This window comes from Podarcis filfolensis (assembly GCF_964270895.1).
Source record: "Podarcis filfolensis genome assembly, chromosome: 10".
Classification (NCBI taxonomy): domain Eukaryota; kingdom Metazoa; phylum Chordata; class Lepidosauria; order Squamata; family Lacertidae; genus Podarcis; species Podarcis filfolensis.
The window spans coordinates 40,763,059-40,790,821 of NC_139612.1; the positions used below are offsets into that span (position 1 = coordinate 40,763,059).

Sequence of the window (27,763 nt, forward strand, 5' to 3'; positions counted from 1 at the left end):
TCGCTGACCGGCGGGAGGGGGGGTAGCGAGCCCAGTCCCGCGGTGGATGTTGGGACGGGCCGCTAAGTTGTAAGGAGCGCGGAAGCTGCGCTTGTAGCGGCCCCGTTTTGCCTCACGAGATAAAGAAACCGAAAGCGGCGGCTTGCTGCTTCGAAAGTTTGGGGCTCTTCTGCCCAGCGACCGGGGAAATGAGTCGCATGGGGTAGAAAGAAGACTTAACGCGGGGCGTCCCGGCCAAGCGGGGAGGTGAGGAAGGGGAGGCGGGGGGGGTCTGTTGTTGTGGGGGTTTGGGGGAGGGGGCGGTCCCTGGCGGGTTACCTGACAGCTGCCGGAGTTCTCCCTCTGGTCCTCGGCGAGAATTTGACACCTGTTGGGACACAGAGGCCCCTGATTGGCTGGGATTGGGCGCTTGTTTTGCCTTGAGGGGTGTAGGGACCCTTTGTCCTTTGAACTGGTTGACCCACCTGGAACAGCTTTATTTGCCCCCAGTGAGAGGTGGGAATGTCTCCGCCCTTCTCCTCCTCCCCCCCCTTCTCCTTTGCCTCAGGTTGCTGCCCTTGGAACTACAGTGGTACCTCAGGTTACATACGTTTCAGGTTGCAGACGCTTCAGGTTACAGACTTCGCTAACCCAGAAATAGTACCTCAGGTTAAGAACTTTGCTTCAGGATGAGAACAGAAATCGTGCTCCGGTGGCGCGGTGGCAGCAGGAGGCCCTATTAGCTAAAGTGGTGCTTCAGGTTAAGAACAGTTTCAGGTTAAGAACGGACCTCCGGAATGAATAAAGTACTTAACCCGAGGTACCACTGTAAGCAAAAGCGGCTCTTGAACTGCCACAGTATCTCTTACAAAGCCGGTGTATACTGCCCTATATGTACCCGCAGGTCTCAGGATTTCACAGGATGAAATCAGAATATAAAACCACAAAGTACATAATCAAAATAGTTTAAACAACAACCCCATAACCTCCCCAACACATTTTAAAAGGGCATAGGATATCAATCAAATTGTTTCTTAGCATAAGAAAAAGCCCTGGTGGATCAGGCCCAAGGCCTGTCTACTTCAGCATCTTGCTGTCACAGTGGCGGTCCAGATGCTTATGGGAAGCCTGAAAGCAGGGCCTGAGTGCAACTGCACTCTCCCCTCCAGCTTATGGCAAATGAATAAACTAGGTTACTGCCACTGAATGCTTGACCCTGAGCGAGCAACTAGCTAGGCAGGCAGGTTGGAAGAAGGTTCATTGCGGCTTCTCCCCCATCAGCAGCATAAGTGTTGCTCCATCCAATTTTTTTGTCACACAAAAATCACATTTGTGAATGGAGTGGCATTCGTAGTCTCATATTGAATGTGGACACCCACACACCAATTTCACATTATCTGTTAACTGGTGGTAAGTAGCAATTCTAGGGCAACTTCATAAATGCTCCTACCCCTATGTATAAACTCTAGGCTGTTGGTCTTCAACTGGTGCCTTGGGATCCAGTATCACCTGATATAAGGTGGATGTCAGCAGCAGTTTAATGCTTTTCAACTGAAGTTCTTATTCTTACTATATACTGGTTTTAGTAAATGTTGGGTTGTTTTTACTGTGTATTGATGCAATTAAAAAAGTTATTTGTAAGCTCCTTTGAATCTCTTTAATCAATACAAGCGGGTAGAAATTCTATAATAAGGTGCATGGGGAGCAGATAATTTCTGGATTTTCTTTCTGAACTTGTCTGCTGCCTTACAATTTAGTGGGACACGCATCAGAATTTAAATGTGATTTGCCAACATATTTTTTTCCAGGCTTGTCCTGAATAATTATTGTTGGAAATTGGCAATTCTTTGTTTTTACTGAAACACAGACTTAACAGTCTGGAAATTAGATTGATACAGGAAAGATCCACATAAGATACCCTTCAGTATATATCCTGCAGTAGCTGTGCTACATTGGGCTGTGGCTTGTGACAGGTCTGTTTCTATAGTGGTACCCCAGCTATGGAACTCTTCTATGATAAATGTAGCAGGGCACCTACATTTTTGAATAGAGTTCACTGCCAGATGAAGACATACCTCTTCATCAAGGCTTTTGGGTGCACTTGTTTTTGGTAACTGCCGCTGCTGCCCATTCTGGTATGGATTTTAGTTCTTCTTAATCTCTAATGTTGTGTTTTGTGGTTTTTTTTAATGTAAACCATCCAAGGTCATTGGTGGTAAAGAGGAGTCCAGAAACTAAATAAATAAGGCAGCCAGAACTAGCATTGACCTTGGCTGCAGCTTTAAGGATGGTAATATTTAAGAGCTTGCTCTTCTCTTCTTTCCTCTCCCCCATTCCTTTTTCCTGACATGTTGTGTCTTTTTAGATTGTATGACTAAGGGCAGGGCCTGCCTTAGAACTGATTTTGTAAGCTGCTCTGAGAGTCTGTTTGCCTGAAAGGTGGGTATAAATGCTGTAAATAATAATAAATACTTGAGTAAATAAATCCTGGAATGTTCATAATTCAGAATGAATTCAGAATGCATCTCAACATATGATTTTAATTGCTTTTGACTTTATATTTTGTCTCACATGGAACTTCAAAACAGGTGTTTATTTTCATAATTGAACTGATAATTTTCAAACAATTAGCTGTGAACATAAGGAACAGGAAATGTCTGGGCTTCAAATGTTTTCCATAACTTATTGTATTAACCTGCCTATCTTTACACTTCTGCCAATTATAACAAAGAATATTTTGTCATTTAGAATAATTTTTAATAGGTATGACCAATCTCACCTGCATTTTCTTCTTTCTGCTTACAGGTGCAGCCATGCAGGAAAGCATCCGATTTGCTTCATCGGGAGATGATGATGTTAAAATATGGGACGCTTCATCCATAACTGTAGTGGAACAGTTCAGTCCCCATACTTCATCACACCCAGTTAGCTCTGTATGCTGGGGCAGCAACAGTATCCTTTGCCACTTCATGAAGCACAACATCTAGAGCTATAGCACTCATTGTTTAGTGGCAATTTTTAGTTTTGTCTCTGGGGCCAGTGAGCTGTGCTTCAATACAAACAAACAAGCCACAGATACTTTTGCAGCGCTAATGAGATTTAATTGATATAATTAATGACCTATACTAGCAGCATCTACATGGATTTTGGGCATCCACATTCATAAACTATCATCCGCTAAATAGCATCTGTGCTGTAACAACTGAAAGAATATGAATAATAAGTCAGCTTTGTTCTTTAAAATTCCAAATACCCCTGGCCTCCGGAGAGAGTGAACAAGCATATGTGAGAACAAATGTGCTCAAGAGCAAAAGCTGAATTTTATCAGAGTATGGATATGGAATGCATTTCAAAGGTGTATGTTCCATTTGATTATACTTGGTTTACTTCTTACAGACTGCCTTGGCAATTTGGTTCAATAACAGATTAGTTTAAACCAGGGGTCAGCAAGGTTTATCTTGCCTGGGCCGGATTGGTCCTGCGGAGATCCCTCTATGGGCTGGATTGCGCGCATGCCCGGGATTTTTTGCGTCTGCGCAGATGTGATGTGCGCAGATGCGATTTTCGGCGCCACGGAAGCGAGTCCCTGTGGTGCGCGGCGCTAGTTTAGTGCAGCATGAGAGTGGGCGTGGGCGGCTCAGGGGCCAGTAAAACGACCTCCGCGGGCCGCTTCCGGCCCATGGGCCTTAGGTTGCTGACCCCTGGTTTAAACTATCTTCCTCCTTGTGATTTCACTTGGATACAGGTGGCTATAAATACCTCCCCTTGTTTTCCTCTTCATGCCTCTCCTCCAGGACACAGAGGAGGAACGGTTATATATGTGTACATATTCTCGTTCTCAACCCTAGAAGCAGCTGCCATTAGTGCTGCATTGTTTCTCTACTGTTCAAGGGAAAGACTGTGGTGGAACATGTGCTTTGTGTACAGAAGGTCCCAGGTTGAATCCCTGACTTCTCTAATAAGGAGGAGTATGCAGTGTCCTTACACAGTCTTTCTTCTTGAGGCAGTATGCATATTTGTTTCTTCTTTCCAGGAGGGATATAAGATGAGTAAATAAGCAGTACCAGGGCTTTTTCTCCAGATGTGCTAGATATGGCCATGTTCTGTAATATGAGGGCCCCACCGCAACCCCAGAGTCATCTGCGACTGCACTTAACGGTCAGGGGTCCTTTACCTTTTTATGTGCAAGTGAAGCTGCATATGTCCAGAGGCTCCCCCCTTATTTTAAGTTGGACGATGTTCCATTTTTGCAAATGCAGTTCCTTATTGTGGTTTCATATCATGAGCATGTGTGGTGCTTCATTTATGGTCCAGAAGCTGTGGCATGTCATTGTACCCATAGTGCTGTCCCACTGTTGCATGATCACAATGTGTATATGAGCCACCAGTATACAAGTATACAAGCCACCAGTCCAAGCCACAGAATTTCCATATTGCCTCATTGCTTGAAACATTTTGGTGCTTGGATTACCTTTATTTTTTGTATTTTTATCCACTCCCCGCCCCCCCCCAGGAGCTTAAGGTGGTGTACGTTGTTCTCCCCTTCCTTGTTTAATCCCCACAACAACTCTGTGAGGTGGGTTAGGATGAGAGGCAGTGACTGGCCCAAGGTGAGCATGGCTGAGGGGGGATTTGAACCTGAGTCTCTAGGTCATAGTCCAACGCTCTGTAACCACTGCACCACACTGGCTGTCATGTCTTAACCCTAAGGAATTCTTTTTATTTTCTTTTTCCAAGAAAAGAGTAAGGAATCATTTTCCTCCTGGGCAGAGCCCCAGAGGAACTGGGACTGAGGTCTATGCATTAGCCAGTTTACTTAATGCAGTATCATTTCATTGATTAGGCATTTGGCAGGAGACTGCAAAAAAGTACTGTTTTCTGGGTGGCTTATTGGATTGGTTATTTATGGTTCTGTTTGCTTTTTAGAAAATATATGCTATGCCTACAGTGTCATTTATATTTTGTTTGACCTCTTTTATCCTCCAAACCGTTAGATTTCTTTAGATTGTGAGCCCTTTGGGAACAGAGCTGTTAACATTTAGAAAATGCTGTAAGCCACTCTGAACCCATTTACCAGATGAGGATATACATCTAATAGAAACAAAAGCTTAGTTCAGCTAAAAGTTACCCCAAATGATAAGAAATCAAGTTATTTCACTTGCATATGTGAACCAGCCCTTAGTAATGGCGGTGTTCAGCTGTTCGTACAAAATGGCTGAATCCAGTAGTTCATTGTAGCTAAATGTCCCCTGCTTCCTAGGTAGGGATAGTGAGTTTTCATACTAGCTACTCCATTCTTTTCTGTATCATAGGCATCTTTCTGACCATGCACATTTGATTGCATGCATCTTAGAAGATGCTTGCTTGGATGTTTGATGGAGCCTTACCTGCTGTGTTTATCATTAGAATGATGTCAGGGGATAGTGCAGATGGGACTATATACAGGCAAGCACAAGAATGGTTTGCTTGGATAATGTTTGGCTTTCTTAGTCATTCACAACATGTTTCTGTTTGTAAGAAGGTAGGTTTTGGATGTTACAGTAAATTTAGCAGTGTAATTTCTACTGAAAAAGAATTAGTAAAAAATACCCTCTTATGTCAATGCTGTATTTTAGAACTGTTGTAAATTGACCTGGAACCATATAGTGAAAGGCATGTAAGAAAACCAATAATGATAACTGAAGTGTTAATTTTTCTAGGTCTTGAATTTTCCTTGAGTTGACAACTGTCATATAAAGGAAAATCTCCCAGAATAAATAGTATCGTTGAGAAGGGACACTAGTACATACCATTTTTGATAAGTCTGTGTTCTGTGTCAGGGAGTCTTGTGCTTTTCCAGAGCTGTCACCCAATAACTTAGATCTTCTTGCTTCTCCCCCCGCCCTGCAGTGTGTAGGTGCCATTCAGCACAGCAGAAGCTGCTTTGAATTCATCTGTTCCTCTAATTGCTGAAGGCTTTAGTTACTTCGGGATGTCTGAGCTATTAAGTAGATCTTGTTGGCTGTTCGGGATCAACGGTACAGCAGCTTGTCATCCTGTGTTGAGTTAGACAAGCTTCAGTGCATGGAAAGCAATGTACTAATGTACTATGGCGCTAAGTAAGGAAATCTCCTTAGACGTTTTCTGTTTTGCTTAAAAGTGACAGCTAAATGTTAGAGATGAAAGTTACCTTGTACACACCTGAAGTAGTGGGCTGCAGAAGTTCCTAGGCATATAGGTTTTTCTTCTTTTCTAAAGGCCATACCTTTCATTGAGAAGCCACTTTGACACATTGTTTGTGACAATTGTTTAAAATAAAGGATTGGTAATACCTGAAAATCTTAAGCAGTTTAACTGTTTATAATGTAATTTGTGTTGCTGCAGCAGGGCAGGTGTAAGTAAAGGAACCCATACCACTTGTTTGTGGGTAAGGGAGTATTCTAAAGCACACCTGTATAGCGCAAGCAGATGATGGCTTGTAATAAGCAGAGAAGCAAAAAACAACAACAACACAGCCCTGTACAGATTTCAGCTGGCAAGTTTTATATGGAGGAATTCCATCCTGACTTCAACAGTGGCAGTCAGTGTGATACTGAAACTTAGGGGTATTTATCTGCTTTGGTTTTATTGCACTTGTATAGTGTTTGTTTGAAGTGGGTGGATGTAAGTGAAGGGGGAGGTGTTAGAAATAAACATTCTCTACATCAACAGGCTGCTGTTCAGGTTCTGGCTTAATGTCTTGATGTAATTTTGTGGAACGTGTACTCAGTTGAGTGTTAATAACTTGGGCGGAAGATCTGGAGATATCAGATGCCCAATCTGTGGTTGGCAATTCCACTGCTTAGCATTAACACAGCTAACTTTAGAATGCATTGGATCACTACTTTTTGCAAACACATTTTTTAATCACAAAAATACTAGCAGCAAATACTGCTTTGAAATGGGGATAGAAGTTGTGGGCAAGTAGAACAAACTGGACATGGAATAAGTTGCACTTCTCTGTTGGAGGAGTATTTTTAAAACCATAAACTTGTGTTAAATGGATGCAACATTGAGTTCATCTCTTGGAAGGACAAATCCTCTCAAAACTTGAATGTTTTCTCATTTCTGCTTTCTTTTCTTCATTAAACAAAACTGCATAGTATATAAAAACTAACAAAGACACTTGAACCAACATTTTTCTGTTTTGAATTTTATGCTAGCATATGTTGTTTAAGGGGCTTGGATTAATACTTTTCCCTTTTCAGCTACTATATAAACTTTGTGCTATGTTCCATGACACCTGTTTCAGATAATTTTCTGGTCACTGCTTCTGCTGCTGGTGATAAAATAGTGATTTCAAATGGTAAAGGTAAACCAGTTCCACTCTTTGAGCTAGCTGAAGGGGTAAGTAAAACAGACTTGTTTCTTCAGAGCCATAGAGTGTGACTTTTTGTATGTTTACTTGGAAGCAAGTCCCATTGTGTTCAGCGGATAAGTGCACCTTTACCTTGGAGTAAACCCCACTGAACACAATGGGATTGACAGAATAGACACAGGAGTTACAGTTACTTCATCTATTCCCTCTTTCAAAATAACAAATTTTAAAAAATGTAGTTATACATAAGTATATATCTGGAGCACAGGGTGATCCTAAAAAAAAAATACTTCAAAAGGTCCCATTGTCTTAATGGAGAATGCTTCCAGTTGAAAAACAAGCCATATTGCCTACTGCCTCTGTAGCTTTAATTGACACTCATGCGAGCCAAGGAGTTGTACCAAACGTACATGACACAGTCCTCGGCCAGAGCATTTGTGCATGTAATTTGTATACAGTATTGTAATGAGCTACTCAAATTTAAAATTGAGTAAAGTTGACATTCCTCTGTGTATGCTTCAATTTGGAATGCTAACCCCACAAGTACAGTGTTAAAACAAATGGGGTTAAAAGGATGCTCAACTCTGTTGTTTACTGAATTCACTGTGCCTTGCATTTTGTTCCATCTGACTTCCTGATTTCCAAAGTCTAACTGACTTTGGTACATGTCTTTTTACTCCCCTTGTAGGCTGCTGAGTGCATATGTTCATTGACCAAATTGCAGTGCAATTTTACAAGTGCACATTGCTAACTTGCAAGCGGGTTACATGTTGTCTGAACAAAATCTGGAAATTAATAAAAAGGGGAAATGGTATTTCAGATATTCACTGGGGCTGGGCTGGAAACTGGGAAGAAATCGGAAGTGAGAGAATTTTATTTGCCATTCTAAAAAGAATATAGCTTGCTAACAACTTTGAGTGAGGACCACAAAGGCTGACTTTGTTTGGATGCAACTCTAAAGCAGGGGTGACTAATCTGTGACTCTCCAGATGTTGTTGCACTCCCAATTCTCAGCAGCCTCAGCCATCATTGCCAATGGTGAGAGATGATGGAAGTTGTAATCCAGAGGACCACAAGACAGCACTCCTCCTGTTCTAAACCGTGCTTTAGCACAGGCATAGGCAAACTCAGCCCTCCAGATGTTTTGGAACTACAACTCCCATCATCCCTAGCTAACAGGACTAGTGGTCAGGGATGGTGGGAACTGTAGTCCCAAAACATCTGGAGGGCTGAGTTTGCCTATGCCTGCTTTAGCATTACATGGAGGAGCTGCAGTGAACATTGGCTCTTGAGTTCCCCCTTGGCTCTTTTCCAGCATGACGAAGAGGAGGAATTTTGTGTTTCATATTAATTTCCTTTTAACTTGTCTGCTGAACCTAAACAAATTGTGGCTAATCTCACTTATGCTTAGTTGAAACAAACCAGCCTTGTAGCTTAGCCACAGTTTGTCTGGCTTTGGACATCATGGATAGTTGCAGTCAATCTAAAATGGAAGTGAAAGATTCCACACAGCTGTACCAGAGAGGGATTACAAGAGGCTCATTGTACCTGTTTCTCATAAAGTTAAATCACTGTTTAGTGTTGTGTCTGAATAACGTGATATGGTGTGCATAAAATGTATTTGTATTGATTGGCTTTTGTTAGCTGTATTGCAGCCACTTTAATGAAACCCAGACATGCATTAATGAACATGGCTGGGAGTCTTGAGAGAGACTGAACATAAATTTCTGTTCTCGGCCCATTATTAACAACAGAACATTCCTACCCTCTGGTTTGTGGTGACATAGGGCCTTAGACTGATAAAATGTTCTCTCTAAGCTTTAAATAAGCAATCAACACTCTCACCAGTGTTTTTCAGATCGTTATGTTACTTGTGATCTTTTTTGTCACATGTACAATGATCTCAGTTTTATACAAAAGTTTTTAAAAGGTGCCTATATGCAAACATGGGCTTTCAATCCAAGGAGCTTTGTATCAATGTGAAAAACTTGGAAGACAGTTTGAAATGTGCAGAGGAAGGAGTGAGTGAGTGATGCCTCAACAGTGTTAAGTTTAGTATTGGCTAGTTAATATATACTACCTCAGGCAAGCAACCTGCCGCTTCTTTGATTGGCCACCCCAAATTCCCCACGCCCTCCCACCCCAAAGTAGCATACACTCTTAAATGAGCAAACAGACAGGTAACTGCATATTAATTCTCATGATGCTTAAGTCCGTGTTCCAACATCTTGCCAATACTTGCTCACCCTTGGGGATAAAGAAAATCATAAAAGGAATATTGTAGAATCTGTTTTTTATGTATGTTAGCTTTTGAAGCATGCTGTTTGCAAATTATGTGCAAGCTAAACATGGTGAATTCCTCATTTCCACTTTCCCCTAATTTCATTTTCTCTAACCGGTAATTGATGAAGAGTATTTGCCCTTTTAACTCTTTATTAATATTCACATGATCAACAGTCATGGGGACAGTTGGGTCACCCCCAGCCACTTTCTCTGCCACATATTCAGGGTTCTGAATTGCACAGGGCACCTTTGCATGTCTTGCAGGCTCACAGCTTCAGGCATTTCCCTCCAGCGTATGGACGTCAGCAGGGCTGGGTGATGGGAAGGAGTCACAGTAGAGGAGTCTAGAAGGCATGGCCCTGCTGTACCCTTCAGTAGTATTAATCACATAAGGGGCAACAAGAAACAGGGCTATAGAGTGCTCCATATTTCATTGACTTGCACAACAAAACTTCATTGAGGCACTCAATCCTAAACATAATATGAATCCCACAGAGGGAAGAGTGGGTCTGTGCTCACTGGCCTCGCTGCCTCTGTTTCGTCCCCATCACAGAATGTCTGAATTGGAGACCCTGCCCGACATTCATAGCCTCCTCACATGCTTTAGAACCCTGCCAAATTAAACAGCCGGATAAGAATATTGTTTTTAATGGACCTTGATTGCCAACTCAGGTTGAATACAGAGTGCCCATTTCTTGAATGGGAGGCAGAGGCTTCTCCTGGAGGAAATGGGAAGTGGTTTTTCTAGATTCCCATTGTCATGCCCACTTCCACTTTCTTCCAGAGGGTCTCCCAACATTCTGGACTGATTTTTTGGAGACTGCAGGGGAAAAGATGAATTGGTGAAATTCGCATCCTCAATACTGTACCTTTCTCTGGGTTTGGTTAGGGATTCCATGAGTAGAACTATACACATTTAACAACAACATATCCTACTTTATTGCAAGGGCCCCCAAATGATACTGTGTTGATTTCCCCCTTTTTATTCCCCCCCAAACCAGGCAAAACAAACCTGTATAAGTTTGAGTTCTAATTCAGTGTATATTGCAAGTGGAGGTGCGGATAGCACTGTTAACATATGGGATTTAAAGTTCAGAAAACTTCACCGAGCTCTTAAGGTAAGACAAAACACTTCCTGTTTTATCTATTTGTCTATTAAATATGACTCTGAAAAAATACCCCCCCTCAAAACAAACCCTCTAGCTTTGGGTTCTGATCTTTAAAGCCCAAATTTCAACTCAAAATTTTGAATTCCTATCACCATAGGTGTCTGTGCTAGCAGCAGGCTTTGTGGACTGTGTTGCTATAGAAGGAATATTTTCAAGCTGTCATTTTATTACATTGTATCTCTGAGTGATTATTTGAGTTTTCAGAAACCATGCTATGTGAAGTTGGCAATGAGTGTCGGGGCTGAGCTCTCCCCTCCCTCCACTTCTCTTGCCCCTCGTGTTGTGTGCTGCCTTCACTGCGAAGCTCCTTGCTTGTATTAAGCCAGTTTTCTGTTCTGTTTGAAATGGGGAACTCTGGCTTCGTACCCGTTAACAAACCTGAATGTGATTTTCTACAGTTTTCTGTTTTTTTAATCAGCTAATCCTTTTAATCTGTTGATAATCCCTGTATACCTATGCCACCATAATTATGGAATTTAGTTTCAATGCTAATTTTAGGATTTCTAGCTTTATAGTTGCCAAATGGCAATAAAGCTCCTCTTAAATAACTAGCTTTTATCTGAAAACATAATGCTTTGACATTTATATGTATGCAAATGTAGGATTATCTGGAAGACTGACAGTTCTTAGGTAAATAGCTGAACAAAAATTGTATGTGTTGTAGAAACAGTTGATGTAACTGTGCTATATTGGAATAGCATTTTGTGTATACTGAATCCGGGAAACTTTTGAATACATGAACTCTGTATGAATGAATGTCTTCTACGGATACATTATTATTAAAAACACTACTTCTATCACTGTAGAATAGGGGTAGGCAGATGGTAGATTAGATATCTGGGTGATTTTTGGCTTGATCATATGGGAGATGGTGATCCTTCAGATAGTGGCCTCAAACTGTTCAGCTATTGCAAGTTTGAATACTCTACCATGTGAAGGAGTTGCATGTTAGGAGGAACATTGGATTAGGCTAGGCTTTGCCTGATGTGCTGGCTTTTCATTGCCAGAGTTGTCAGTCTGTTGGATTTCATACCTGACCTGCAGCAGAAGGTCCCAGGGCAGGTGGCAACAATATAGAAATGCTAGATTAAAATCAATTGAAACAATTCAATTCTTAATGTGGGGGATTCATTTGTGGGATTAGCCCATCTTCCCATTGTACAAAGTTGTGCCTTTCCCCCTTAGATGTGCAGGTCAGGGTCTTAGTCCTGCTGGGTCTTTTAATTTTTGATACCAGCCTTTGGAGATTGAGCCAGTTACAAATCTAAATATGAACTTTTTAACTGATAGGCTTCTGGAATAGAATATAACCAAACACATGGAAGTCAGCTGGGTCCATTGTCAGCTGCTGTTTTGTGAAGCCCTAAAAGTGTGAGAGAGACAAAGCTGGATTATGCCGTGTGGCTTGAATACTTGTATTACTTTAAACCTGACAGAACAAGAGAGGTTAAAAGGATAACTACCTTTTTAAAAAACAATAAAACCAATTGCAACTGGCTGATATTTGCGTTTTCTTATCTTCTTTAGGATCACAGAGATGAAATAACTTCTGTAACATTTAATTGGAATGATTGCTATATCGCTTCGGGGTCTATGAGCGGTGAAATTATCCTGCATAGTCTTACTACGAATTTATCCAGCACTCCATTTGGCTTTGGCAGCAGTCAGGTAAAGTGTCTGTGGAATGTGGTTCCAATGGTTCAGCTGCAGTGTGTCATACAAGTGATGGTTGGGTCTAACCATCTGCAATTAGATTTATACCCAATTGTCTCTCCACCAGATAACTGTTCTGTACCCCCAATAACTTCCATACTTGGGCTGCAATCCTATGCACACCTACCTGGTAGTAAGTCACGTTGAATACAGTGAAACTCCCCCCCCCCCGAGTAACAATGCATAGCATTTGGCTGTTGGCATTTCAGGAAGCCCATGCTAAACTTGTGTATTGAACTTGAGCTGCCCAACCCCCACCCCACCCTTCCACTTCTGCAGTATAGTGTACAAGCAGTTCCTCTATCTCTGACGTAGAACCTTTGTCCATGCTACACAGTGGATTGCTGTGGAACTGGGTCTTTTCATGTGGCACAACCTCTTGATCATCTTCTGCACATCTTATTGAACTTATGTGTCATGGCAAAATGGGTTATCGGAGTTGGGATAGACTTGCAAGTCCTTGCAAGGAAATAGGACTTTAAGGGTGAAACCTTTACTCCTATTCTTGATTTTAAAAATAAATAAGTAAATAAATTTACTTATATCCTGTTCTTTCCCATTGGTTCAGAACAGCTTATAGCAGTGTTAATATCTGAGATTTTAAAACTCAAGTAACTATTAATGTGAACATGGGCCTGGTTGCATTTCTCCTTGCTGTCTCCTTGAATAGTTTTATTGCTGGCACAGCTTGGTCATAGCCACATTTCAGTGCTGATGTTGAAAAGCTATAAAAAAAATTTTTTTTTAATGAATGTGCTTGGGTTTTCTTATTAGAATTTCTAGCAGGTTGGACAAGTTAAGTGTCACACATACTGAGGGTTGCAAATGGTACCATTGTATTCATTGGAAGCAAAAGCCAAGTTTTCAAAAGCTCTGTTTTTGATTCATTGTTATCATCCATCAGTTATATTGATGCAAACTTCTTCTTAATAGTCAGTTTGCTCTTTTTTAAAAAGCCACCTCGTTGCAGAGCTAATAAAGTTGTCATAGCTGTGCTTTATGTGTGGCTTATTTGGGAAACTCTCTCTGACAGTTATTGATGGACAACGTGCTGTGGGTTAAAGACCAAAGCAATGAAAGCAGGGTGGTGGTGGTGGTGGAGGAGGAGGATCTGAGCTGCAGTGATAAGATGCTGAAAACCTTACAGCTGAGTTGCATTGACTGTTATTTCCTGCTATTTACTTTGCCATTTGTAGCTTTTCACTACATGCTGCTGAGGAAAGATTGGGTTGCTCTTTAAACCTTGAGGAATATTAATGTAAAATATAGGGAGCAATGTAATTTACAGTGAAGTCGGATAGGTTTATGGTAGCATAGCAAAACAGGGTTTAAATATTGCCTATTACATAAACCATATAGCACTAATGAAAACAATGCAATCCTTTATTTGTATGGGATAATGTTAGAAGCATTAAAATATCTCATTTCTTTCTGACTACCACCTATTTATACATTTCTTTTCCTGAGTGAGTTATTTTACTTAACTGTCATGCGGGACAAAAGAAAGAGAGAGACAAATGGAAGCAGTGGGTTTGAGAAGCTAGAAAAGCCTTGGAAGAGACATAAAGTGGGTGGCTTAATTTTTTCCTGCAACCTGGGTGCTTTCCCCCTGCCCCTAATTCAAGAGAGAGGGCCTGTTCTAAATATTGTTTAAACAGACTTATTAAACAGGCATTCTCTTTTCCTCACATCTATTTTGGAAGTTTAAATACCTGATAGTCATCACCTGGCTTGGTTGGTACATGTTTCTTTGTTAGTCTTTCATGGGGATGGAGAGAAGCTGCAGCAGATTCCTCAAAGATGCATATTTTCCTAGCTACAAAGACCACGTCAAAGGGGCTTGTGGGAGAGGAGGGAGGAAAGGCAAATAAAAGTTTTCTTATTATTGCCTATATGCCTGTGCCTTTTGCGTGTTGCATTGTTTTAAAATGTATATTCAGAGCATGCTAAAAGCCTAATACATTAAGGAACCCATAAGGATTGTTTTTGAAAGTAGATTGTCATGGATTTGAAATTAGGACAGTTATTTAAAGTCTTAACAGTAACAAAGAATGCACTCAACTTAAAGCCCATTATTCCATCAATTTCAGGTCTAAAGTATCTTGTTGAATCACAGCTCCACTCTTGAAAACTCTTAATGGTTGAGACTTAAAAAGCTTGGCACTTTGTCAGGATTCAAGTTTCTATTGTTACTGCAAAAATGCCGAGCTTGGAAAAGTTGTTAAATTTTAATTGCATGTCACTCCAGTGAGGCCTAGATGGCAGACTTGCTGACTAAACATCTGAAATGGCTGTTCTTGTAATAAAGATGTATCAGTGCTGATGCTCACTTAAAGGGTTTCTAGGTGTTACTTTTTCTGTTTCTCACTACTAGGTACCATGTCAAATTCAATCTCTTTTGTGGTGGGGAACTGCACTGCATGAGCACTTCAGAGAGTTGACTCGAAATTGGGGGCTGATATTTTCACGAATACTTTTGTGCTCACCCCATTTTTAAATATATTTTTATGACTGCTCCTGCTGCAAAGACAGTCACTCGCTGTTTTGTTACAGTGTGCTGAAACTGCCACTGTACCACAAAACGAGTAGCAGGGGTGTGCTGTTTTTCCCCTCCAATTCCCTGCTCCCCCAATAGATTAGGCTTTATTGCCAGATTTCACCTACGGTAACTGGGTGTTAAGGATGGCAAAGACCTAAAAATTGTGCAAGTAAGTGATGATACTGCTGCATTTGAAGGTAAGGCTAGTACTAGGATTCCAGTGGTGCAGCCTCTTGCCAACTAATTAGCAAAGAGGTTTTTTAAAAAAATGTACACAAGTTGTTGTTTAGTCGTTTAGTCATGTCCGACTCTTTGTGACCCCATGGACCAGAGCACGCCAGGCACTTCTGTCTTCCAATGCCTCCCGCAGTTTGGTCAGACTCATGTTCGTAGCTTTGAGAACACTGTCCAACCATCTCGTCCTCTGTCGTTCCCTTCTCCTTGTGCCCTCCATCTTTCCCAACATCAGGGTCTTTTCCAGGGAGTCTGATTTCCTTCAGAATGGATAGGTTTGATCTTCTTGCAGTCCATGGGACTCTCAAGAGTCTCCTCCAGCACCATAATTCAAAAGCATCAATTCTTCGGTGATCAGCCTTCTGTACACAAGTACTGTAGTTTAAATATATGCATTGGCAAAGCATGCCATCACTTTTAACATATGCAAATGTGTTTTCTTTCTTTTTCAGCCCATTCGGCACTTGAAATATTCTCCCTTTAAGAAAGCATTATTGGGTAGCGTTTCCGACAGTGGGGCTGTCACTCTGTGGGATGTCAACAGTCAAGCCCCATATCATAACTTCGAAAGTGCTCATAAAGCTCCGGCTTATGAAATCTGTTTTTCTCCCATCAGTGAGCTGCTACTTGTAACTGTAGGTCTGGATAAAAGAATCATTCTCTATGACACCACAAGTAAAAAGTATGTATACCTTTGTCAGAATATTATCTGTTGACAGAATTCTGTGTGCTTTTCAGTGGTATAAAAAGGAATTTATGGCATACTATTGTATATTTTGTGAAGCACTGCTGATCAACAAACAAATAAAAATAAAGCCAGTCTACTGAGGCTTGATTTGGTCTCCTTTTAATTGATCGAGGCAACTGGAACATTAGCATTTCTTCACAAAAATGCTTAGGTATGGAACTTTTAATGTGCCACAAGGTTTGGTTTTGTGAAAGTAATATTTGGAGTGTGCTTCTTAATGGTGGAAAGCAGTTTGTGTGTGGTTGTCTTAGTTACTGAATTGCTTGTAGGAATATTAAAGCTGATGGAGTCCTCTTGACTTGAAAGCTTTCTTATTTGGTACACACACGTTTCATGAGAGGTGTCTAAAATTGAGACATTTTGACATTTTAATAGTTGTAGTTTGCAACAGTCTCTTTATTGCATCTGCAGAGCCAATATATGAGCCACAGGGAAAATGCCAAAACCCACTGTTGAGCAATACCTTTAGTAGGACCAACCAAAGTTTGTAAAATAGGGAGCAAGCTCTCAAGATCTCCAGAATTCTTCATTGGGCTGGATGTACTCATTGCGGGTATTCCTTCTGCCTTCCTTGGCCTGCCAGAGTTGGGCATCCAAAGCAGAGGGAGCCCTGAGTCCTCCAAAGAACAAGAGGACACTTGAAAGGGGGACAGTCCCACACGGAGCTGTTTGACACTGGCAGTTTCCATCCTACCTACACACTTGAATTCTTATCATGTTTGAGAAAAGGGGACATCCATTAGCAGCTGGGAATGTGTGTATCTACTAGAAGAATGTAGTTTTATGTATTGTATTAACTTAAACATAACATTGGGAGATAAGCAGAACTAAAATTACAGTGTGGTATAATAGTGTTGGCTTTGGGTTTTAGTCTTAGCTTGGCTGTGAAGCCCACTGAGTAATATTGGGGCAGACACTACCTTTTAGTCTAACCTGGCCAACAGCTAAGTGAAGAGTTAATGAAAAATAACTATTATTTTGGAAACTGTAAATAAAATTGTGGCTGTCCTTTCTCTCCCCCCCCCCCTTCTCGGGTGTTCAACATGTTTCTTCGTCACAAAAAAGGCAGCTGAAGACTTTAGTAGCAGAATCTCCTCTAACTGCAGTAGAATTCATGCCTGAAGGAACTTCCTTGGTGGTTGGATCTTCTCGTGGAAAGATATACCATTATGACCTAAGAAAACTGTCCGCACCTGTGAAATCAGTCAGTGCTCACAAAACCTCTGTGAAATGCATAACACTACAGTGCTCTAACAGCTTTTCAAGGGTAAATGTCTTGTGCATTTAGTGTATAAGTGTAGGTTAAAACGGAAATAAAATGTGCCTAATTATGATCAATATATGCCAAAGCACACAAGATGGCGTGTTTGTACTAAGCCCTGAATCACTTTTCCATTGTAATTGTAGTTAGAATTGTATACAACTGACCCTTTTTTCAAAGCTTGATGGCTCTGTGTACTTAACATACATCTATTTGAGTGCTCTATTCCCCCCCTCCCTGCTCCCAATACACTGGACCCTCCAGCTATGAACTTAATTTGTTCCGGGGGTCCGTCCGCAACCTGAAAAGTCCGTATCCGGAGGTGCTGCTTCTGCGCATGTGCGTTGTCTGCACGCAGACCGCTTTTGTGCATGCAGAAGTATACATTTCTGGGTTTGCCGTGTTTGCAACCCAAAGTTTACATATCCGGAGGGATACAAAAGTAGAGGTACGACTATCGTATCCTATCGAAGGCAGCATTAGAAGAAAGTTGTAACTTAGTGCTTGACTGTCCTTTTCCCCTTCAGAGTAGAGCACTTCTGACTAACTTATTTCTGTTTCAGTCTAGCCTTAAGTCATCCTTAACTAAGCAGGCCTGCAAAAGATCTGATATCAAAACAACAAGCAATACTGGAGGGATTCAGAATGCTGGCATGATCAAAAACGTTACTCCTAACATGCCTGCCACGTTCCTGTCCCCATCCTTGCCAACAGCTGAAGTTAAAGGAGCTGATGCCATTCAGGATAAATCTGGTAAAAAGATGCCAGCACTTGTGAGAACCATGAAGGAGGGAAATACGAAAATACCGATTGTTGCCATTTTAAGAATTGCTTAATTGGTCCTTTATTTTATTTCTTTACTTATAGTGTTTATTGGGTGGTATACATTTTTTTAAAAACAAATTCTTAAAATATAAAAATGCAATATAGAGAAAATTAAAACCAAGTTATTATAATATTGGAATAAATCCAGCAACAGAGAAAACAGGAGCACCCAAAGTCTAAAGCTGAGCTCCCCAGTGTGGTATATGTGGGTACATTCAGCCACCCTGTTTGGTGCCTGCAAAGGCCTCCTGCTCCTCCAAATGTTTAATTTGTTTTGTGGGGGAAGGGTTGTTTGGCTCATGGCACCTGCTCTTTTGGTCTGTTTTGTTTGTTTTGGGCTTGGAGTGGGGATATTTTAAACACTGCCAGTTTTTCTTCTGTGAAAAGGGCATTTTGAAGTATCCACAATAGTGTTCTAGATCTCTAAAAAGTGCCCCCAGGCCTAAAATGTTGCAGACCAAAGTACTGAGTAAATAAGGTCTTTACCTGGTGCCAAAAAGAAGCTCAACACTGTGACCTCAGGTCCAGCGCCGAGGGCCTTCTGGCGGTTCCCTCACTGCGAGAAGTGAAGTTACAGGGAACTAGGCAGAGGGCCTTGTCGGTAGTGGCATCCGCCCTATGGAGTGCCCTCCCATCAGATGTCAAGGAAATAAACTACTATCTGACTTTTAGAAGACATCTGAAGGCAGCCCTATTTATGGAAGTTTTTAATGTTTGAAGTTTTATTCTGTGTTTAATGTTCTGTTGGTAGCCGCCTAGAGTGGCTGGGGAAACTCAGCCAGATGGGCGGGGTATAAATAATAAAATTATTATTATTACCACCACCTATGTAGAGGATATTCCACAACTGGGGCGCCAGTCATACTATTACTCTCCTTTATTTAAGATACTTACAGTAGCCACCCACTTCCTCTCATTTGGTGGGGTGCATTCAGAGAAGGGTGTCTTAGGGCATATATGGTTGGAGAAGATCACCTAAGCAACCTGGCTCCATTCCCATACCCAGGTATTGGCTCAGCACACCCAGTGCCTCACCTGGATTAGTTGAAAAGGAGAGAGAAAACTGCATGTTGTACACCTGTTGGTGATGCCTCAGTCCTCACCTCTGGATTATCTATTTGAGCCATTTACTGTAGATGTTAAATAGCATGGGGATAAAAATATCCCCGTGGAGCCCATAGCATAATTGGCAATGGGTACAGCAATATCCTGCCCCCTCTAGCACCACTTTTTGGAATCAGCTATCCAGGTATCAGTAGAACCACTGTGAGACAGTATCTCCAACAGTGAACCAGACAGCTTATTCAGAAGGACGCCATGGTTGATAACACTGAAAGCCACTGAGGGGGCCAAGAGGACCAGGGTTATACTCTTCCTACCCTTCTCTTGACAGAGTTCATCCCAAAGGGCACCCAGAATACAGACTTGGAAAGCTCAAGCCATGTGTTCATTCATCGTTGCTAGCGATTGACTTAATTTTTTTTGTGACTGAAATAAAGATGAAGTGACTGAAATAAAGATGAAGTGACTGAAATAAAGATGAAGAACGTGATTCTAGATCTTAACTATTTTATAAAAACATTTTAAAAATATCTGTATGTTGTGATCCTTTTCGGTACATATAAAACATTCAATTAAGTGTGATGCTTTCTCACTAAGCTCAAGCTGACAGCTTAATCTGTCTTGATGAATGGAGTTCATACCTGTTCACCTCCTTGTGGAAACGTGAGTGGGAGTTCTGTCAAGCACTTTGGGTGCCAAATTGAAGTAAAGCTATCTTTATTGCTAGGTAATGCTAGCATTAAAGCTTAAGGCGGAATCCTCTTATCGCAGTTTTGGAGGATAGGGTGCTGCTGAGTAATTTTATTGTCCACACAGTTAATGTGATAAGACAACAGGTTTTGTTGTACCTTAGTGTGTTTGCTAGACCTGTTGTCAGAGGCTTATTGATAATGGCAGTAGCTTTTACTTCTTTCCAAATCCTTGACATCTTCCCTCAGAACCAAATTCTATTGGTTCCTATGGGACTTGTTTCCAGTTTATTTATTGGCAGCCTTCTACCTTTTTAAAGCTTCTTTTAGGGTGCTTAAATACCCAGGCTGAACTTGTCTTGTTCTTCCTGTAGGACTCTTCTATGCATAAACATTTATGTTGCTTATGGAACTAGAAAGTGCTGGTGTCTAATAGATTTTGTGAAGTAAGCTTAATTTGTCATTTAAAATGACTCTTATTCAGGAAAATGGATGTGTTCCTCTTCTAGGATTCCCACGCAGCTGCAGTTTGGATGTAATTCCTTCCAAAGAAATTGATCATGGGAATACTTCTAATCCAGCTGATGATTTGGGGAGAAATAGTTTAGGTGACTTGTTCTCTCCACTTCGAGATGGTAAGTTGACATTGTAAAAAGATTGTATAGATACATGTGCTGGAAAGGACTCCATCCTATTACATCCTGCAGTTAAGACCCTTAATTATTGCAGTCATGCCCATCCTATATGGAGCATATGCTATTAAAATAAAATAAAATATTATAGCCAAATTAATAAGGTGCCTTTTTAGATAGTGGTCAGTGATAATCCCCAAACCATGCCTATTGTATTAAAAAAAATTAAGCAGTAATTGTTTACTGTTTGAACAAAAGATCAGGTAGAGCTGTTACTCAGATTCTACCAGTATAGGATTTCCCTCCCTTTTTTACAGTCAGTATTTATTGCTTTGTCCTATAGATGTTGCAGTTTGTAAAACAAGTGAAGATGTTCCCGGAAAGAGTGATGGTAAGCACTTACTGTAGTACATTTTTAGTATCTCTTGAGGGCCCAGCCTGACACTAAATTGGTTTAATGCTACAGGAAATCAGAATAAGTAGCAATAAATGAAGGTAAGTAAAAACAAACTGGGGCGTGGGGTGTAATATTTGCTACACTGTGCATGCTAAACCTGTGTTCAGGAAACATTCTTGGTTCAAACAGTACAAATATATAATCCTTTAAAATATAAAGTGGTATGGAAATGAAATGACTAAAATAATAAAAAATACACAAGTGTGTGACTTTGCCTTTCATTCTAGGTATGGATTTTCAACCTTACCTTTCCAGTCTGGATTTTCTTTCCCAGTTCAGCACTGCATTGCCTGTAAGAAAAAATCCAGTAGGATCTGGCCCACAAGTAGTGCATTCTAGTCCACTTAATATATTTGTTGGCTCTCCTATCAAAGAGGATGATGAGAATCCAGATGTTGATGCTAAGAAAACTAATCATGGAAGACAAGAGTCCAGAGAACATTTCAAACAGGTAATGCTGTAATTCTAATTGCCTGTGACTTGAGCTGTCCGCCTTGCATTTTTGTTTGCTGTTTCTGCTTTTTGCTGCGTAGAAACATGCACATGTTGGATAGTAGTGCCTTCTAGGCTTGGGCTGTTTGCTTCCTAACCATAGTCATGAGATTAGGAGCTCCATAATGCATGCAAATTCCCCCCACCCCCTTTCAGTTTTGGGGTGTTAGGAGAGGGATAGTGCTTCTGGCAGGGGACACGTCATGCTTCTTCAGGGGTAGTTTATCTACCTTTGGTCTCCACTCTGCACTCAGCTCTCACCTGTGACTCCTAGAAGCTGCAGCTTGGGGTGGATTGAGATAATAAGCTTTCTCCCATCTTTAAACAGCTTTTGTTGTTGCTAGATAGTGCTGATTTTGATTGTCCCAAAGGGCCCAGCACATGACTGAGTGTACTACTTATCAGGCAAGAAATGTTTATATTTGTGGGGCTGTGTTGGCTTTCACATTTATTTTCCCCCTTCTGTACAAAGTTGAGTTCCTCCGGCTCTGAGTTTACAAATATGAATACCTCCCCGTTGGCCAACATAATCAGGAGTCCTGATCCCCGAGAGAGGCTTATTAAGAACCTTCAGGCACAACTGACCTATGAATCACCAGTGAACGGTCCTACCTCAGCAAGTAGGTCTAAATCTCACCTTTCTGTTATGGAACATAATCAACTGGCTAATGACTTGGCATCCTAGGTGAATGTAATGGGAGTGCAACAGTCTCTAAATATTTTTTTAATATATAAAATTTATGATGTACTACTGAATAAAACTTAAAACCATGGAGAGACCTGGTCTGAACAAAGACATTGGATTCTTATCTCATTATACATGACAAAGCCATTTTTCACCTTCTCACCCCTTGCTTTTTCCTGTAAGACCTATTGCAGTCGTTAAGATTCGTCAACAGGCTCATCACAGCTATCTGCCAACCACCCATTCCCACCACCCTTCTGAGTAATACCCCTCCCCACCTTCTCACTATATAGAAGGATCTGGCAACTTCTGTTTCAGTGTATCTGAAGAAGTGTGCATGCACACGAAAGCTCATACCAAGAACTAACTTAGTTGGTCTTTAAGGTGCTACTGGAAGGAAAAAATTTTTTTTGTACTGAATAAAAATGTAGCATAATCTAATGTTTCTGTCTTTGTGCGCATGGTGTACTCTGCCAATTAGTTTGCGTAATTTTCCGGGAATGGTCTTCAATCACTCCGGCACTTCAATCACATTTCCAGTCATGCGCCTGCTTTTAAATTCTTAAATCCCAGCACTTATGAACAGTCAATAACTTACGTTTTCATTTCATCAATATAGGTGGTGATTAGAAATAATGTGACTTGTGTGCTGTGGTGTGCCCGTCTTGCCTGTTTATATAGCAGTTGTCTGTATCTTTTTGGGTCCCCTTTTCTTGCCCCAAGTTAAAATGAAATGCTCATACTTTACTTTGCATAGCTTCAAAGATAACTTCTTCGGTTACTGCTGGAGTTGCCAATTCGCTATCGGAAAAAATAGCAGACACTCTTGGAAGCAGCAGATTGAATGCACCTTTATCATCCGTTCAAATTCATTTCATTCAGAATATGATACAAGAAACTCTGGATAACTTCAGGTAAGTTGAGTTGTATCGACACTTTGACTATAGTTATCAGTTTTTATAAAGCCTGAGCAAAATAATAACTTTAGCCCGACAACGAGATGTTGCAGTGTATCTCTGGAGTGTGTGGGTTACTTGTGGCTGACGGTGTGTGTTTGAAGAAACAGAAGACACATCAAAGGCACTAATCTCAGCTCTAGCTTGGGTCTGTCTTAAGGTACATCTTCTTTGTTTATGAATATTTAAAAGTGTGTCCAGTTCCCATGCAAGTCAATAGAGCATGAGCTTCATGCAGTCAAGTACTAGATTTGGCCAGGGATGAGGTTTGAGAGGATAAGGTGACCTTTGCTGCAACCTGAGAGGTATGGGAGAATTTTGGCAGACTCTGAACCAGCCTCTCCCTTCCTCTGACCTGCGGTATTAACTCTGGGCTGCATTGCAAGCCTGCCTCAAGTATGCTGTTTTGACAACAACCCTGTGGTGAATATGAATGCTCCAAATTACTGGCTTCGTTCTTCATAGTCTGTGGGTGGCATGGGCCTCTGCAACTCCGACTTAAAAAAGAAAAGGTTAGCAGGGTGCTATAAAATTGGCTGGCATTTCAGCATCACATCAGAAATAGATCAAATTAATATATCTACCAAATATACACTTCAGCATTCTTTCTGCCCCAGGAAAGCTAATTGTCTGTGAGTGGTTTTAAGAAAGCAATGGGGTTAGCTCTGGATTTGTGTCTTAAGTGCTTCTCTTGTCATTGTGACGTTCTATGACATCACTATATCTTTTCTTAGCCTTGTTACTTGTTTATGAGCAAAAAACCCCACTACATTTCAGTGTGTTATTGTAGTACAACTCAATCAGGACATAATCAAACTTCTGTATGAATTAATTCAAGAAGTTGGTAAGTTAATTCACAAAGCCCCTGGAGTGTGCTGCTCTTGCACATTTTAAACAGCCAGAAAATGGCTTAGATTCTCTTCATCTCGAGTAAATACAATCTGCCACAGAGCAACAGTTTACAGGTGCATTTGTAGGCACATATCATGAAGCTTTTATTGTAAATGAAGAATGTTTGTTGGAAGCTGTTCCAATGTGCATCTGGAGCAATTACATTTTCCCAATTTATAATAAAATAAATTTTATGGCAAAAAACACTCAGTGTGTTTCATTTCCTGGAATCTGAAATAGTACATTTTCAGTATTGGTTGACTAATACTACTTGGGTTGTCATCAGACTTCTCCTTTTCTGTTCTTATTACTAGCCTTGTTTAGCTTTTGCTTATAGCAGAGCATTCTGCTTGCGCCTGGTGTTGTGAAACTGGCCATTGCCTCTTGGCTAGAAGGAGTGACTTGTAAAAAAAAGCAGAGGGAGGAGGGGGTTCTAGTACTTTGTACTTCACTTCCAAAGTTTGTCTCTATTCCGTTTACCATAGTCTATAGCAAACAGAAAGGGGCGTAGGTGGCGCTGTGGTCTAAACCACTGAGCCTCTTGGGCTTGCTGATCAGAAGGTCAGTGGTTTGAATCGCCGCGACTCTCGGTCCCAGCTCCTGCTAACCTAGCAGTTTGAAAGCACGCCAAAAAGTGCAAGTAGATAGATAGGTACCGCTCCAGCAGGAAGGTAAACAGCATTTCTGTCTGCTGCTCTGGTTTCGCTGTTCCATTGCACCAGAAGCGGCTTAGTCATGCTGGCCACATGACCCAGAAAAACTGTCTGCGGTCAAACGCTGGCTCCCTCGGCCTGTAAAGCAAGATTAGTGCTTCAACCCCAGAGTCGTCTGCGACTGGACATAACTGTCAGGGGTCCTTTACCTTTTTATAGCAAACAGAGTCTATGTCATTACTGAGTGGTAATCCAAACCCCTGATCTGTTATGCTGGAAGGCATTTAAGTTGATGGTGCCCCTCTGCCCAAGCATGGACGTTCCGTGTGCTCCCTTGTAAATTGTGGGTGGATGGAAGTTACTAGTGGCAGCTGGTGCATATCTCTGAAATGGGGTGTTTCGAGGCAGGATGGGAGTGGAGCTAAGCTACTCAAGAATCTACTGGCTATCAAGCCAGTCTAGCTACTGGCAAGCTGTGGCACTGAGTCCAATATGGGCCTCTCTGTTGCACCAGACCATAGCTGGTGCATCAAAAATAATGAAATATCAGATATTTCAATTGTGCCCTTAACCTTAGATGACTAGATGACCCTTGGGGTCACTTTGAACTCTATAATTCTGTGATCCTATGACTCATTAAGAACCCAGAACAGTGGTACCTCAGGTTACAGACACTTCAGGTTACAGACTCTGCTAACCTGGAAGTAGTACCTCGGGTTAAGAACTTTACTTCAGGATGAGAACAGAAATGGCGCAGCGGCAGCGGGAGGCCCCATTAGCTAAAATGGTACCTTAGGTTAAGAACAGTTTCAGGTTAAGAACGGACCTCCAGAACGAATTAAGTTCATAACCCGAGGTACCACTGTACTGGAAATTAATTGCTATGAAGGAGCTATGCTTTCCCTAATGTCAGGTTAGTTCTTGGGGGGTCCGATAAAGATACACATTATTGTTGAATTTAGGGTAGGGTAGGATAAGATGTTTAGTCTTGTCCTGAAAATCACCTTTAATTTAAGAACCAAAGAGAAATGGGTAAACTTGCGAACAAGTTTGGTATTTGTTTCTTCAGGGAAGCCTGCCATCGTGACATTGTGAATTTGCAAGTGGAGATGATCAAACAATTTCATGTGCAGCTGGTATGTATAATATATATACAGAAATGTGCAGATGTTTTAAAAGCATTTCAGCTGAAAACCCTACTCTGGATTGCTTGTTCATTTTAAGATCCTAGAAAGAGCAATGAGATTATTGATAACCTCGGTTTGCTAGGTTTGGAATACTATAATTTTTGCTAAGTGACACTGCAAACTAACTTGCAATCTGTTGATTCTTAAAAGCTGGGCACAGAATAGTACTGTCTGATGAGTGTAATATCACATACTTGGGGTGGAAGGGAAACTAGATTGCTTTGCTGAGAAAGTAGTGCTTGAGACAGACTTCCTACATTCTTGGTGATTGACTTCAAATTTTCAAAGGGGATGGATGGATGGATATCTTTCTGTGGAAAAATTACAGTGGCCCAGTTTGCATGTCACAATAAGCCATAGTCTGAAAAACGATTGTTTACCATGTACACTGCTCAGTTGCACCCACCCTTTGCCAATGTCAGACACAAACCAGAGAATGTTCCTTCTTGTAGTTTGGAGAGAGAGAACCCATGAGCACTTGTTCACATGTAATGCTAAGCCAGCCACTCTGTGTGGTTTTGCAAAGGGGGGGGGGCAGAGGAACAAGGTGGGTGCAGTTGAGTAGCGTATATGAGCATACTACTCAATCACACTAAACCAGAGTTTATTTCAGCCTGTGGCTTGCTATGGCATGTGAACTGGGGCCAATATCTTCTGACCACCTTGATTCCAACATTAGTATTCTATATAAAAATGCATAGTCGGGTTTGAAAATCTTTTTCTCTAGTAATGCAATGTTCTGTTCTTTTCCCCTCTAGAATGAAATGCATGCCTTACTTGAAAGATATTCTGTAAACGACGGCTTAGTAGCTGAAATTGAGAGATTACGTGAGGAAAATAAAAGATTGCAAGCCCACTTCTAAAAAGTCCGTGTTCATGCAAGGAAAATGAGTTGAATTTTTTTTATTGTGCTATGGCACACTGATGTCATATGTCTGACACTTAAGTAGTATGTGTAAACTCAGTGTTTTTTCCAGCACTAAAGAACCTTATTTTAAAATAGAAAAGGCAATAGTTAACTGATTAATACAAAAATATGCACTAATAATGTTTATATCAAAGGGTTTTTATGGAAAACTTGAAATACATTGGTTATAAAGAGAGGCTTAACAAGAGTATTAATCAATTTTAGCTATAAACAAAGTGCCTTTTTATAAAGGGAAACTAAATAGGAAATGTATTTTGTATAAGAATTGCTTTGTTCTGATAAATTTATTATGCATTTCAGTTATTTTTTTTGCAATGAAGACTTCTATGACAATGTCTTGGTTTGTTTCCTTTGGCTAGAAAAAACAAAAATGTTTCACATGCAGTTTTTATTGTATATTCTCTTTTGCTACTGATGTTTTCCTATAAATGTTACTTTGTAGGTGTAGGATGCAATCTTAGATTTTTGTTACAACTGAGTTGCATATTTACATAATTTAATGGCATACTGATAATTTGTTCCGACTGAATAAACAATTTGTAAAGTTGCATAAACATGCTTGACTAATACCAGTCCTCTGTTTCTGACTTTCAGCTTGGTCCTCAAGCTCTCTTTTTAGCACAGGTCTAGTGCAGTCCTAAGAGTCATAAAAACATCTGTGTTTTTACCCAGTCTGCAGTTGTGGTTGGAAAAGATATATTTACCATTGTATGACTAGTCCAGAGCAGAAAATCAAACTCATATTCCTATTTGACTCTTGTCTTAAATGTAATGGATTGATTACAGGTTTAAACTCTCTTGGCATACTTTTATCTGGCTTCATATTACCATTTTTGCATTGTAAATTGAGTACTTACTTTGTGGTTCACATGCAGCCTGTTCAGACAGTAGGCAAACTAATTTTTTAAAATGAAAAGTTGTTGCCCTGTGCCCTGCCAACATTTTGAACAGTCATTGCTGCTAAGACTGCAGTAATGCCAGCCTTCATCGAAGTCAGTCCCATTAAGCTTAATGAGACTGACTTCTAGGTAGACATGTCTATAG

General features: G+C 40.8%; 1 protein-coding gene across 2 annotated transcripts; it reads left to right on the forward strand.

Moving 5' to 3' along the window:
• On the forward strand, nucleotides 1–27,273 carry NEDD1 (NEDD1 gamma-tubulin ring complex targeting factor). 2 transcript variants are annotated; one of them, XM_083573440.1, is made up of 16 exons: nucleotides 1–246; nucleotides 2,345–2,418; nucleotides 2,785–2,931; nucleotides 7,250–7,344; nucleotides 10,600–10,716; nucleotides 12,295–12,435; nucleotides 15,706–15,935; nucleotides 17,067–17,268; nucleotides 17,826–18,015; nucleotides 20,348–20,473; nucleotides 20,814–20,861; nucleotides 21,155–21,378; nucleotides 21,892–22,039; nucleotides 22,862–23,018; nucleotides 25,674–25,740; nucleotides 26,550–27,273. In XM_083573440.1, exons 3-16 carry the CDS (start codon nucleotides 2,793–2,795, stop codon nucleotides 26,652–26,654), a joined length of 1,989 nt encoding a protein of 662 aa, XP_083429566.1. In that variant the 5' UTR covers nucleotides 1–246; nucleotides 2,345–2,418; nucleotides 2,785–2,792; the 3' UTR covers nucleotides 26,655–27,273. The 2 variants fall into 2 exon arrangements, with proteins under 2 accessions (XP_083429566.1, XP_083429567.1); XM_083573441.1 differs by lacking the exon at nucleotides 2,345–2,418 and having other exon boundaries at nucleotides 10–246.
• The last annotated feature ends 490 nt before the right edge of the window (nucleotides 27,274–27,763 follow it).

Excerpts from the sequence above, each read along its gene's own strand:
- NEDD1 (XM_083573440.1), top strand. The coding sequence starts at position 2,793 with ATGCAGGAAAGCATCCGATTTGCTTCATCGGGAGATGATGATGTTAAA. Across the intron at positions 17,269-17,825 it reads GCTCTAACAGCTTTTCAAGG|TCTAGCCTTAAGTCATCCTT; the intron begins GTAAATGTCTTG and ends TTTCTGTTTCAG. Across the intron at positions 18,016-20,347 it reads TGCCATTCAGGATAAATCTG|GATTCCCACGCAGCTGCAGT; the intron begins GTAAAAAGATGC and ends TTCCTCTTCTAG.